Here is an 11,960-nt window from a genome sequence, read left to right as displayed (position 1 = left end):
GTGAAAGGTGTCCTACGGCTTCAATAGAAAGCAGGAACAACTTGGTACATAATAAACAGTAAACAAGGCTGTCAGACAGAGCAATGAAGAATCTTCTACAGCTTCAAACCAGCTTAAAGTGGAAATTAAAGGAAACTGGGTGTGAAGGAGTGAACAGTCTGACAGCTCAACCGGAAAATGAGATAATAATTAAGATGTTCCGTCCTCAGCAGGCCAGACTGCACACCATTACGTAGTGTTGGCGATTTAACACGTCGTCTCACATCTGAATAGGTCTTTTTTATGCTAGAGGCATAGGTATGTGGGGGGTTTTTAGATTATTTTTTGGGGCTTTTCGCCTTTAATGGCAGGACAGTTTGAAGCATGAAAGGAGGAGAAAGAGGGGACAACATGCAGCAAAGAGCCACAGGCTGGAACCCACAGCAGCTGTAGTAAGGACATTGCCTTTGCACATGGAGCACCCACTCTACCCACAGAGCTAGTGGGCACCCTTAGGCATGTGTTTTGTAAAACTTTTTGACCGCTATACTAAATTTTGTCAGTTTAAAGACAGACAGGCTCCCTCGCATTTTCATGGACAAAATTTCAAAAACATTTTCATGACTTTTCAAGGACCCATAACACATTCTTTTTCTTTCCTGGCATTTTTCATTCATATCAGATAAACTCTATTCAAGCAAAATTTTAGCTAGTGGGCATACATGAAGGGAGAAATGGAACACGGGAAGAAAATGTATAAGCATATGTGATGGTAAACAAAATGTTGTCACACATCAATGCATATTGGAGCTACGTTACACCGCCAGCTACAGAAAATAAATTTGCTGTTATGTTACATTATATGGAATCAATTATTTATTTCTAATTCCATGACTTTTCCAGGTTTTCCATGACCGCTGCAACCCTGGGCACACTGTGCAGGATTAGGTGCCCACTGTTTGAAAACACAACATTCAAACTTGGCTCCTCCTCCTCCTCGGCTCGAGACTGAGAGAGCAGTGGTAGTCAAGCGTGCACGAGAGTGAATGAGGAGAGGAAGCGGCGTTAACGAGAACAAAGCAGTGAATCAGAGAAATCATTTGTTATTTTCTGATTGTTTTATGATGGTTAAGTACAAATATACACGCCCACACCTCTGCACAACTCCAGAGAAAGGTGCTGCACTGCTGGATCTTGTGTGAATTCAACTAAAGCCTCATCCTGTCTGTTTGGCTTCTCTGCTCTGTGTCTGTGTGTGTGGCTCAACCTCGCCCTCGATCAGACGGACACACAGACCACATCCACAGAGCAGAGTAGGGATACGACCTTGTGCCACTAAGGCTGACACCCAGAAATGTCCTTGACAAACCAAAATAAGAAGAAAATTACAAACACAGGCAGAGGGCAGGTTCTCTGCAGATACAGACACCGCCACACTCCACTAGCAGGTTGTAAGTGATGATTGAGAGGGATAACTTCTGTGTGAGTCTATACATTGTATTTTCCCAAAGAAAATCCTGCATGCTGTGCCTTAAATAAACACAAGCCACTTTAAATGAGTCAATGTTTAGCTGCTGAGACTTCTTCTGATGTCAGATCCACATGTAAAGTTATTTTCCCACCACGTGGTGTGAGACAGAGGAGGAATAAAATACTTGAATGTCAGTAATAGATGATGAAACTGATGTAAACCAATCAGTGGATTCACCGTGACAATCAGAGTGAGTTTCCCTCACGCTCAAATTAATTAAAGGCTTCAACAACAAAGTAAAGTTTAAAATCCATCCCTGATTCAGTCTGTGAGAGAAGAGGAAACACTCCTCTTCTTCTTCTTCTTCTACATTACTTACTTTCTCCAGCAGTGACATTGTTCATCGCTCTCTCTGTAAACGTCCCGTCAGGTCTAAAACAGGCTTTATCGTATCAGTCCACTCTCCTCGTCTTTGTCCGTCCCCTCTGCTTCTCTCTTCTTCTTCTCCTCCTCTTTCTCCTCCTGCCTCATCTTCTCCTGTTCTTTCTCCAGCTCCTGCTGTTCTTTGGCATCGGCCTCCTTCAGTTTCTCCTCCACGTCATCGGGAATCTCCACCTCCATCAGGTTCTCCATCCCCTGCTCCGGCTCGTCTCCTATCAGCACCTAGAGGGGGACGGTGAGGGGGGTGCATGGCACGTGCATACAGTTACCAATTTATTAGGAACACCTAGCTTCATTAACGCTCATCCAACAGCCCTGCAATAAATCTGAGTTTCTGTTGTTGCTGTTTTAGAGAGGGGTGATTTAATTTTATGGTTATTTAGGGGGATGTTCTTTGTGATATTTCAGTAGTAGGAAAAGCATGGCATTACTAATAATATTAACAATGACTCTGTTCTATGAGAGTGTTCCAGTAAGTAACGACAGTGAGCCTGCATGCACAACACCAGAACCCTGAAACTTAAAGCAGCTGTGCAGAACTTTTTACCATTTATAAAACTGTCCCTAGTTCGTATCACCCCACCTTGAAGATCCGCATATTTATTTGAACCCAAAAACGACAAAAAAGCCTTTCTCTATATGGCTATTTAGCGTAGCCTGGCTCGGGTCGGACACAGCGTAAGTCAGCAAACCAGAATACGACACCCGGAGGCGGAAGTAAGTCTGCACGCCCACAGCGGCCTGCAGCCATTAAACCACAGAAGAAGAAGGAGCTGTGTTTACGAGTAGGATTGTAGGAAGAAACAGGCTAAATGACATGTAGTAGGGAGTAGTCTCTTGTACAGTAGGTGGTGGTGGTATGCACCTGGAAGTTGTTTGCGATCCGCCAATAAATTGAGAGAAGAAGAAGAGCCGCGTTTACAGAGAGTGTTCTTCGAGTAAGCGGTTTGAAACGGGCATTGCTGAACACATAACAGTTTTACCAGATGTATCTATAAGGACTTGGTTGTACTTTCGATGTCATGGCGGATAAAGAAGGAGCACCATCTAAAAGAAAAAGAACAGAAGAAGGCTAAACGGGTAAACGGCGTGTAAACCTCGGCCAGGCATTCACCAAGAGGAGAGAGCTGAGAGATTTGAAAGGTTTTAAAACTGATCCCGAGTTGGCCCTTTTCCTAATCGACAGGTACGTAATTTTTGTTTTTATTTAGAGAATATACCACAACTTGTTAGACGTTGTTTCACTTCAATATATGACGACATGGAAGTTATAAGCAAGCTAAATGTAACATTAGCTGATGTGAACCGCTTTTGTCTAGTAACGTTACAACAAACGCCACAAAATTATCTGCGACTGTGACCATGAACACAAATATACAGCAGGCAGTTGTCCTCAGTTTATAACAAATTCAGAGCTACACCAGAACATTTATGATTTTCCTCTCGCTCTCCAAAACAAATGCATGCAGTAATTGCTGATCGCAGTTGAGATTTTACGAATGAAGCCGAATGCCGGCTGCAGTCGGAATTTTACGACACCAGACTGTGGGTGTCATACCGCTTCGACCAAAGGGGGCGCTATAATCAACGAAAGCGTAAAGTTCCGCACAGCTGCTTTAATAATTAACTCCAGTCTGCATGTCAAAGTATCCTCGAACCCCAAATTGTGTGTGTGTGGCACCTTTTACAGTAGCCTCGGTCACCAGTGTGTTAATGTGTGTGTGAATGGGTGAATGTGACTTCTAGTGTAAAAGCTGTAAAAACTAGACAGGCGCTACACAGGTGCAGCTCCATTTCCAACAATCACAAAATGTCCTGATGAGTCAGAAACCAGCACCACAAAACAACACTTGTGTGATTCATGCACTCTGTCTGTTTCTTTTATTAGAACTGACAGGAGCACAAAATAAGCATATAACTAGATTTATTCTTTTGTTTTATTTTATCGTTAAAACTCTAAAATATAATTCAATCATTGGATTTTCACTAACCTGTGTAATATAGAAGCAGGGTGTCTACAGGTATCAGACCGTTCAATTTAATGCTTTTTAAGACTTGTTCAAGACACCTTTTAGAGACATTCTCTAGAATATGTGGGAAACAACAGACCCGTCCCCACTGATTTCATATTTGGTGTGGTTCCAGTGGAGGCCACACTCCCTGGGTGCTATATAAATATGATGGCCTGTTGCTCGCCGTCAGCCAGGAGGCGTATTTTGTTCAAATGGAAGGATACAGGGATTTGATTTAATTGTGCTGTGTTCAAGTTGTCTGCTTTTTTATATTTGGAAATAAAAAAGACCTTGATATTAAAAAAAGTAGCTGCCAGTAGTGCATACAGCTGCCAACTATTAACTATTAAACATGAACAGGCAGCCAAACATCCTTTAATTTTCCAGTTATAGTTGTTCGATCTATGATAACTAGCCAACAGAAAAAGTGGTTACATAACCTTCGAAAGGGGCCACACGTCATAGGTGCGCTCAGGTGCTTAAACAAACAGCACTACACCCCTGGACTACTTATTATGTAGTAGTTAGTATTCATGTGAGCACATTTAGAAGCCTCGGAGGTTGGGTTGGTGATTCGTTCTTTCCTACCTGGACCAGTTTCTCACAGGCTGCCGTCACGCTGACTTCCTTCTCCCAGCTGTGGAACTCTCTCATGATCGGATAAACGTTCTTCTCTTTCATTATTTTCCGACCGGCTTTAGTTGCTGTCAGCTGCACAAAAGACAAACAGTGAAGAGCTCAACGTGAGAACACAAGTTTACTGTATATGTGAGTGTGTTTGTTCTGTGTGCATGTTGTGTCGTACCAGTAAAAGTGTTTCCAGCAGCATCTTTCTGATGTCGGGGTCTTCTTCTCTCTTCTTGTCCTCGGGGAGGTACTGCAGGTCCACAGGCAGACCTGAACATCACATCAACTCCTGTTAGAGTCAGAACTAGTGTGTCTCAATGCTACCTGACCTTCCTGACCTCTGTAGTTTAACACAAATGTTTCTCAGTCAGGAGGGAATAGTGCATTTGCTGGGGACTATCACAGGGCTGACACATAGAGACAGACAACCATTCACATTCATATTCACACCTACGGACATTTTAGAGTCACCACTTAACCTGCATGTCTTTGGACTGTGGGAGAAAACCCACGCTGACATGGGGAGAACATGCAAACTCTGCACAGAAGGACTCACCCACCCCGGGTTCGAACCTGCGACAATGTTAACCACTGCACCATCGTGCCACTAAAATACTAAATTAACTAAAGTAGTTCACTAATTACAAACTCACCTTCATTTTCTTCGTCTGTCAGCTCCTCTGGACCGGCCAGCGGCAGCAAGAGGAAGGGCAGGATGTCCACAGCGTCGCTTAGCAACCACTCGTGATGGGCTGGACAGATTGAGGAGGAGTTTTGGATTAGATGACTGGAGAAAATGTTGGACTGCAGTTCAATGTGGATATGACAGGTTTTTATAAAGACACAGCTTAACACCTGAAGATTTTAGCGCTCAGTCAAAGCATCTAATTCCTAACCTCCAGCCCTGTGAAGGCTACATCCCCAGATACTGACGTTGTTACAGGTGGGAGGAGTAAACATTACATGTGCTCCTCTTTCACACATAGTTTCCGATAAATTACCAGAATAACCTTTCAGGTGACAGTGATTTATACTATTCACTACATTCAGGAGCATTCCCGTCTTACGCCTTTTCACACGCCACAATAATGCTGAAATAGATGGGACAAAGGACAGTCCAGCAGATGGTGGTAGTGCAACACTTACGGATGCCAATTGCTATAAAACTCAACAGAAGTAGAAGAAGATGGGGCGAGGCCGTATGTGCGTGTATGCAATGGAAGATGTCTCTTTTTGTTTTCAGGAATATAGCAGGGCTGTTTTTCCCTGAAATGTTATCTGCAGTACAGATTTCCCTGCATATCCTGCTCCCCTTCACACACGCCCTCATGTAGGAGATGTTCCTGAACATGTCAGGAATAGACTGCATGTCTAAAAGGGCTTTAGAGAGACAAATACATATAAACATTTTCAAGATATGACATGCACCTCAAACCACCTCCTGAGCTGCCACACACGATTCGTGGATGCTTTAAGCTGTTTTCATATCAGACAGCAAACTGATCAGCCCAACACACATGAAGTGAGTAAGTGTAAACGAGGTGTGTGTGTCTCACCGTGGTCAAAGCAACAGTTGCGCAGGGTCCCTACGACTCCACCTCGCCTCACCGCTGATCCCTGGTACTGAGTGAAGGGAAGCAGCCTCTGGATTACACACCTGCAACACACACACATACACAGATAATTAAAACATAGAGCAGCAGCTGAGGGACCGAATTATGTCGATGTCTAGATTTCAGTTGAATTTAGTGTGAATATTAGAGTTGTGAAGACTTGTGAATCTGCCCTGAAGCTACTGTCTTCATATCAGTGTGTCCCATTAAAAAATGATTACACCTGATTTAAACTAATACACTCTGATTGAAGCAGGATGTTAGCAGAGCAGCCTCATTCCTTCCAGCTGTGTTAAAATATGATGCATTCAGGCACAGTATTTAGTGTGGGTCACCCGTGTTTTGGCAGAACTCGTGCCAAGCAACAATCTCTGCAGTTACACGTGTAAAACAGAAGTATAAAGACTTGAAGCAGCAAATTTACTTTGGGTATTTTTGGTAGTTGTTGATGTATTGTTCACATTGCAAGTGTCATTGGAATGTGAACAAAAATGAGAAACCAGAGCTCATATTTGTCAGAACATGATCCAAGATTTTGGTCACTCTCCTCCTGTTCCCCAAAATCTCACCGGCACATTAGATGAACAGTGTACATCAGCCCAGAAGATCTCAAACTGCTGGAAACACGAGCTGACAGATTAGTCTGGTTCTTAGGCGAGTAGGATAGTGAAGGAGTTAGGAAAGGTGAAAAGTGGACTTTGTGGAGCTTTGCCCACTTTTACACCTGCGCACATTTTTCAAATTGCTGCAAAAAGGATATTACATTAGTTTTGAATGATTACAAAAACCAGGAGATGCAGATCTCTGTAGTGTTATCAGTCACCTGTCCTTGTCCATGACGTAGTTCCTGGCCTCAGGCAGCTGCGTCAGGTTGGACAGCAGAGGACTCAGGTAGTGAAGCTTGGCCTTCTTGTTGAAACCTTCAGTGCAGAAGATCTCCACCAGCTGAGTGAGGCCGACCTCCTCCTGCAGGACCTGAAACACCAAAGAAACCCTTCAACCCTCATCATACAGCAGGACTCCACCAGGAGCACTTGTTCTGATGATCTGAGAGGCTGCATGGTCACTGAGATGATGAGGTGGAGTCAAGCTGGGACTCACCTTGAACACAGTCTTGCAGGTCTTCGCATGGCGGCTGAGGTTGGACAGAATGGAGGCGATCTGGTCAGAGAACGGGAACTCTGGATCCAGAAGCCTCTTTAACAACACTGGGAGAACTTTGACGTCTGCCACCAAAACCTGGGTGAGACAAAACCAAGAGCACCTGTCTGAATCCACGACATCTCTGAGGGCTGAACAGTTTGTCTGTCATCACAGCAACCTCAGCCTCAGTTACTTATTCAGAATTCATCAATAAGAGTTCATTCAGACCGGACTCTGCTGAACAATCAGGACTGATCACCTGGTGCAGAGTCTCGTCAGCGGACAGGTTGATGAAGATGTGGTAACAGTCCTTCACGATGGCAATAGAGGGGTCAGACGTCAGAGCAAACAGGGCAACAAGTATGTCAGGTTTAGTGCGGAGGAAGCGGCAGCCATCCCTGAAAACAAACACAGAAATGAGAGTGCATTAATATGACGACTTGAAGCTAGCAAACGATCAGCTAAGTGACTGAGCAACACGTTCTTTTTACAGCAGTGCCCTGAGTTCAGATTCAATGGGCTGGAACGATACAACTGGCAGCAGACCAAGCAAAGCACCCCAGACGTCCCTCTCCCCAGCAACGCTTTCCAGCTCCTCCTTGTGGACCCTGAGGTGTTCCCATGCCAGACGAGATATGTAATCCCTCCAGCATGTTCTGGGTCTGCCCTGGGGGCTCCTACCAGTGGGACATGCCTGGAACATCTCTAATGTGAGGCGCCCAAGGGACATCCTAATCAGACGCCTGAACCACCTCAACTGACCCCTTTTGCCACAAAGAGCAGCGGCTGTACTCCAAGATTGGTAGAGGAAACACTTGATAGCAACTGGGATTGTTGCACAGCAAATAAGTCAACACATGAATGCACAGGGAGATAGGAGCGAGTGACTCGTCATCATATAGAAATGAGATCACATAAACGTATGAATCGAGATTGATTTTTTCGATTAATATGGACTCACATTTCACTTGTCTGAAACATATCATTTTAGCTCCTTTGATTGTCGTCTGTAATGTGAAAACACACATCTGTAATGTGTGTCCTATTCATAAACTCCTAACACACTGTGGAGCACCTCTCCTCTCAACCAAAGATTTTATCACAGCGGACACTGGAGTCTGAACTGGTTCTGGAGTAGTCTTACATTCTAACATTTGTATCAGAGCTGAGGGCAGAAACAACAGTCCCAGGTTGCCACATTATAACGAAAAGCTACATCATGGCATCATAAAATCATCATCATCATCGTGATCCTCCTACCTGTGTCCAGACAGTCCCAGGATGTACCCTGTGGTGTGACCTTTGACATCAGGACGTGCACTGGGAGTGAGGAAGGAGAGCAGCTCTGCAGCCTCTGAATCACTCAACATCTTCACATCAGTGTCTGATATATGTAAAACGAACCTCGCTGACTGACCTGAAATCAGTAAAACAAAACTCCAAATACAGAGAATAAACTCATATTTGACATCACTGTTAGAAGAGATTGATAAGAACATTAGGGTTGTTTTATAGGCAGAAGTACTCAGATCCATGCTCTGAGTAAAAGTACTGATACAGAAATGTAAAAATACCCCATTAAAAACATTTAAAATCTTACTTTGATAAAAGTACAGAAGCACTGACAATAAATATACTTTAAGTATCAAAAGCAAAAGTGCACGTTCTGTAGAAAAATGTGTGTGAGCAACATCTCACTGATGAATCTCACTGCTCGAGGTGGAGCTAGTTTTAAGTCCTTTAATAACAGTTAAGTAGTTTAGTCCAGTGGTCTGCAATCTCAAGGTCAGCACCATCCAAAGGGGTCACCAAATAAATCTGAGAGGTCATCAGATAATTCATTGGAGAGTAAAGAAGAAAAAACAAAGTCCTGCTGCTCGAGTGTGTTTTTATTTTCTGCAATTTCTCTAATCTTTTTTTGTAAAATACTGAATATTTGGTGGAACTGTTATCCATCAATGACATCTGCCAGACGACCCAACTGGAACTGTGATTTTTCTCTAACAGGTCACGAGCCAAAATATTTGGGAACCACCATTTTAATCTTTAACAGTGTGATTTTATTTTATTTTTTCTGGCAAAACTTAACCCTGCTGTCAGGTAACTGCAGTGACATAAAAAGTACAATATGTCTCTGTGAAATGTGGTGGAGTAAAAGTAGAAGTATCTCATCCTGTACTTACATACAGCACATGAATAAACATAGTGACTCTCACAACTGTATGTGGGGAATAAACTAGAGATGCACGATAATATCGGCATCAGTATCAGCCAACAGGCTTTTTGTTGTTTTGCGCAATAAATGAATATTACATACATTGGAGAGTATTGTACTTCATGTTTCCATCTGCTGGTGGGCCGTCACGATAAGAGTATGCATGCATAATATGATGTTAATTCCACAATGGAAGAGACTTAATGATCACTAAAATTAAGTAGGGAAAAAAGTGGATATATCGATATCGGTATTAGTTATTGGTCAATTGAGTTGTTACATAAATCGGCATTAGGGCCTGACCGATTTGAAAATAGTAAAATGTTCTTCCTTCAATTTATATCTTTGTAATGAGTGTTTGAACTATATTTAAGCCATCAAAAGCAGGTAGTCTAAGTCTAAGTCTAAGTCTAAGTCTATTTTGGGGTTTTTTAAATTGAAAAATGTAAAAATTTAATCGGCCGATATATCGGTTATCGGATTTTTTTATTCCATAATAAATCGGAATCAGCATCGGCCCCAAAAAATCCATATCAGTCGGGCCCTAATCGGCATATCAGATATTGGCAAAAAATCCAATATCATGCATCCCTAGAATAAACTCAGATTGAAGATAAAACTATTGGCTTTAAGTTGAGGCAGCCTTCTAACGTTTATGTACTGCTATTTCTAAAATGAAAAGTATCACACACGTGCAGTTTAATGACCTGATGGCACTGTTTACTTGGAGCAAGAAATTATTTATAATAAGTCAGAGTATTTAACTCCATTTTTCCTGGTCATGAAGTGAGCTGTCATAAAAGCATTTTAACAACCAGGATAACAAACTAAAACCTTTCATGCAATATGGGAAAATATCACTAGCCATTCCACATATTACAATCATTCTTATGATTTTAATTATGAGACTTTATTTCACAAGTTTCCAGCAGGTGTAATATTGTATTATGCAGCTACAGAAACTATTAGAAAATGTTAATTAGTGTGATTACTTTGAGTTTCTCTCCATCAAGATTCGCTTTATTCTCTACATTATTATATTCGAGATCTGTGTAATTTAGCTGACTACTGTATCCATCAAGCAGCAAAGCGTTATCTGCTGTTATCTCAACATAAATGCTTAAATAATAGTGTTAATTAAAGAAGACATTGAGTACAGAATAATTTATGTTTATCAAGGCTGCGCTCAGGCTGTTGTTTACTTCAACAAAGAGGCAGTGTGCTGCCATGTTGGATACATGCAATGTTAGCTAAGGTAACTGTTACAGCTAAAGATAATACTATACTACCACATAACTATAAGCTAATTAAAATATTTCACACTCTTTAAACACATGAGGTCAAAGTTTTCTGACAGTCTGATAGAATCGTGAGCTGAACTAACTAAACGCTGAATCATGTTGGAGTCTGTTTGACAAAAATAACCACCTGTAATAAACGTATCTTACCTTTAACGAGCTACAGGACTTATCCAGATATCATGCCGCTGTTTAACTTCTGTTATATTCCTCTTCTAACATGTAAAAACATGTGTACACTCACACTGTGGGTACATGTGGACACTTTTCTTCCGGGTTTTCTTCTTCTCTTACATCTTTTCCGGCAGCTCATACAGCGCTGCGTGGACACCACTGCCCTCTAGTGTTCGCCACATGTGGTGCTCCCTGGTGTTTCATCCACAGCTGGATCTCATTTAAGCTGATAAACATCTTTAAATTTACTTTAAGGACATTTTGTTCTTTCCAAATGAGACAGAAACAGAAGTATTAATCCATTGTTTTCTTTTTCTTTGACACCATGTTTACTAACCTACCTGTTCAGTGGTGAAAGCTCTTTTACTTAAATAAAAGCAACACTACTCGTATGAAAAAACTCCGTTACAAGTCCTGCATTCAAAGTCTTGCTTTATAAAAGTACAGAAGTATTAGAATCAAAATATACTTTAAGTACAGTATATAATTATTGATGGGAGAGAGTTCAGTTTGTGTACAGCTGTGGGGTAAAACTGTTCCTCAGTCTGGAGGTGCAGCGTTTCAAGGCCCTGTAGTGTCTTCCAGAGAGCAGCAGTGTGGAGAGGTGGTGAAAGATGTTAGTAATGTCTTTAACAATCCTGCAGGCTCTGCTGTGACAGCCAGACCAGTAGATGTCTCCTAGGGGGGGCAGGGGGAGTGCAATAATTTATTGTGCTGCAGCTGGAGAACTGCCCTGTCCGCTGCTGAACAGTTCCCATACCAGGCGACCATTTCATCATTGTGACTTCTGACAGCTGTCAATCATCTGTCAGTGAGCTGTTTGGCTGTTATCTGTTTCAGCTCAGTCGATGTGAGGTATCGTCCAATGTGCAGAGGACTGTGGGTCAGATTAGTCAAAAAAACATGCTGGCTTGCAGACTACAAAATCTAACCGGATGCTGTAGAACATCCTGGTATTTTTGGCACACTGCATTTGACATACTATAT

At 42.2% G+C, this 11,960-nt stretch overlaps 1 protein-coding gene across 1 annotated transcript; it reads right to left on the bottom strand.

The window, feature by feature from the left end:
* Positions 1-1,078: 1,078 nt before the first annotated feature.
* hgh1 (HGH1 cochaperone) lies at positions 1,079-11,087 on the bottom strand. The gene is made up of 10 exons (XM_033625476.2): positions 10,950-11,087; positions 8,547-8,703; positions 7,546-7,684; positions 7,245-7,382; positions 6,967-7,118; positions 6,087-6,187; positions 5,184-5,282; positions 4,709-4,800; positions 4,492-4,614; positions 1,079-2,113 (listed from the first exon to the last, which is right to left on the bottom strand). Exons 2-10 carry the CDS (start codon positions 8,654-8,656, stop codon positions 1,895-1,897), a joined length of 1,173 nt encoding a protein of 390 aa, XP_033481367.1. The 5' UTR covers positions 8,657-8,703; positions 10,950-11,087; the 3' UTR covers positions 1,079-1,894.
* Between the last annotated feature and the right edge of the window lie 873 nt (positions 11,088-11,960).

This window comes from Epinephelus lanceolatus, chromosome 1, assembly GCF_041903045.1.
Source record: "Epinephelus lanceolatus isolate andai-2023 chromosome 1, ASM4190304v1, whole genome shotgun sequence".
Classification (NCBI taxonomy): Eukaryota; Metazoa; Chordata; class Actinopteri; order Perciformes; family Serranidae; genus Epinephelus; species Epinephelus lanceolatus.
Note: the sequence above shows the minus strand (reverse complement) of the source record. Positions and strands in the feature narration are given on the sequence as shown.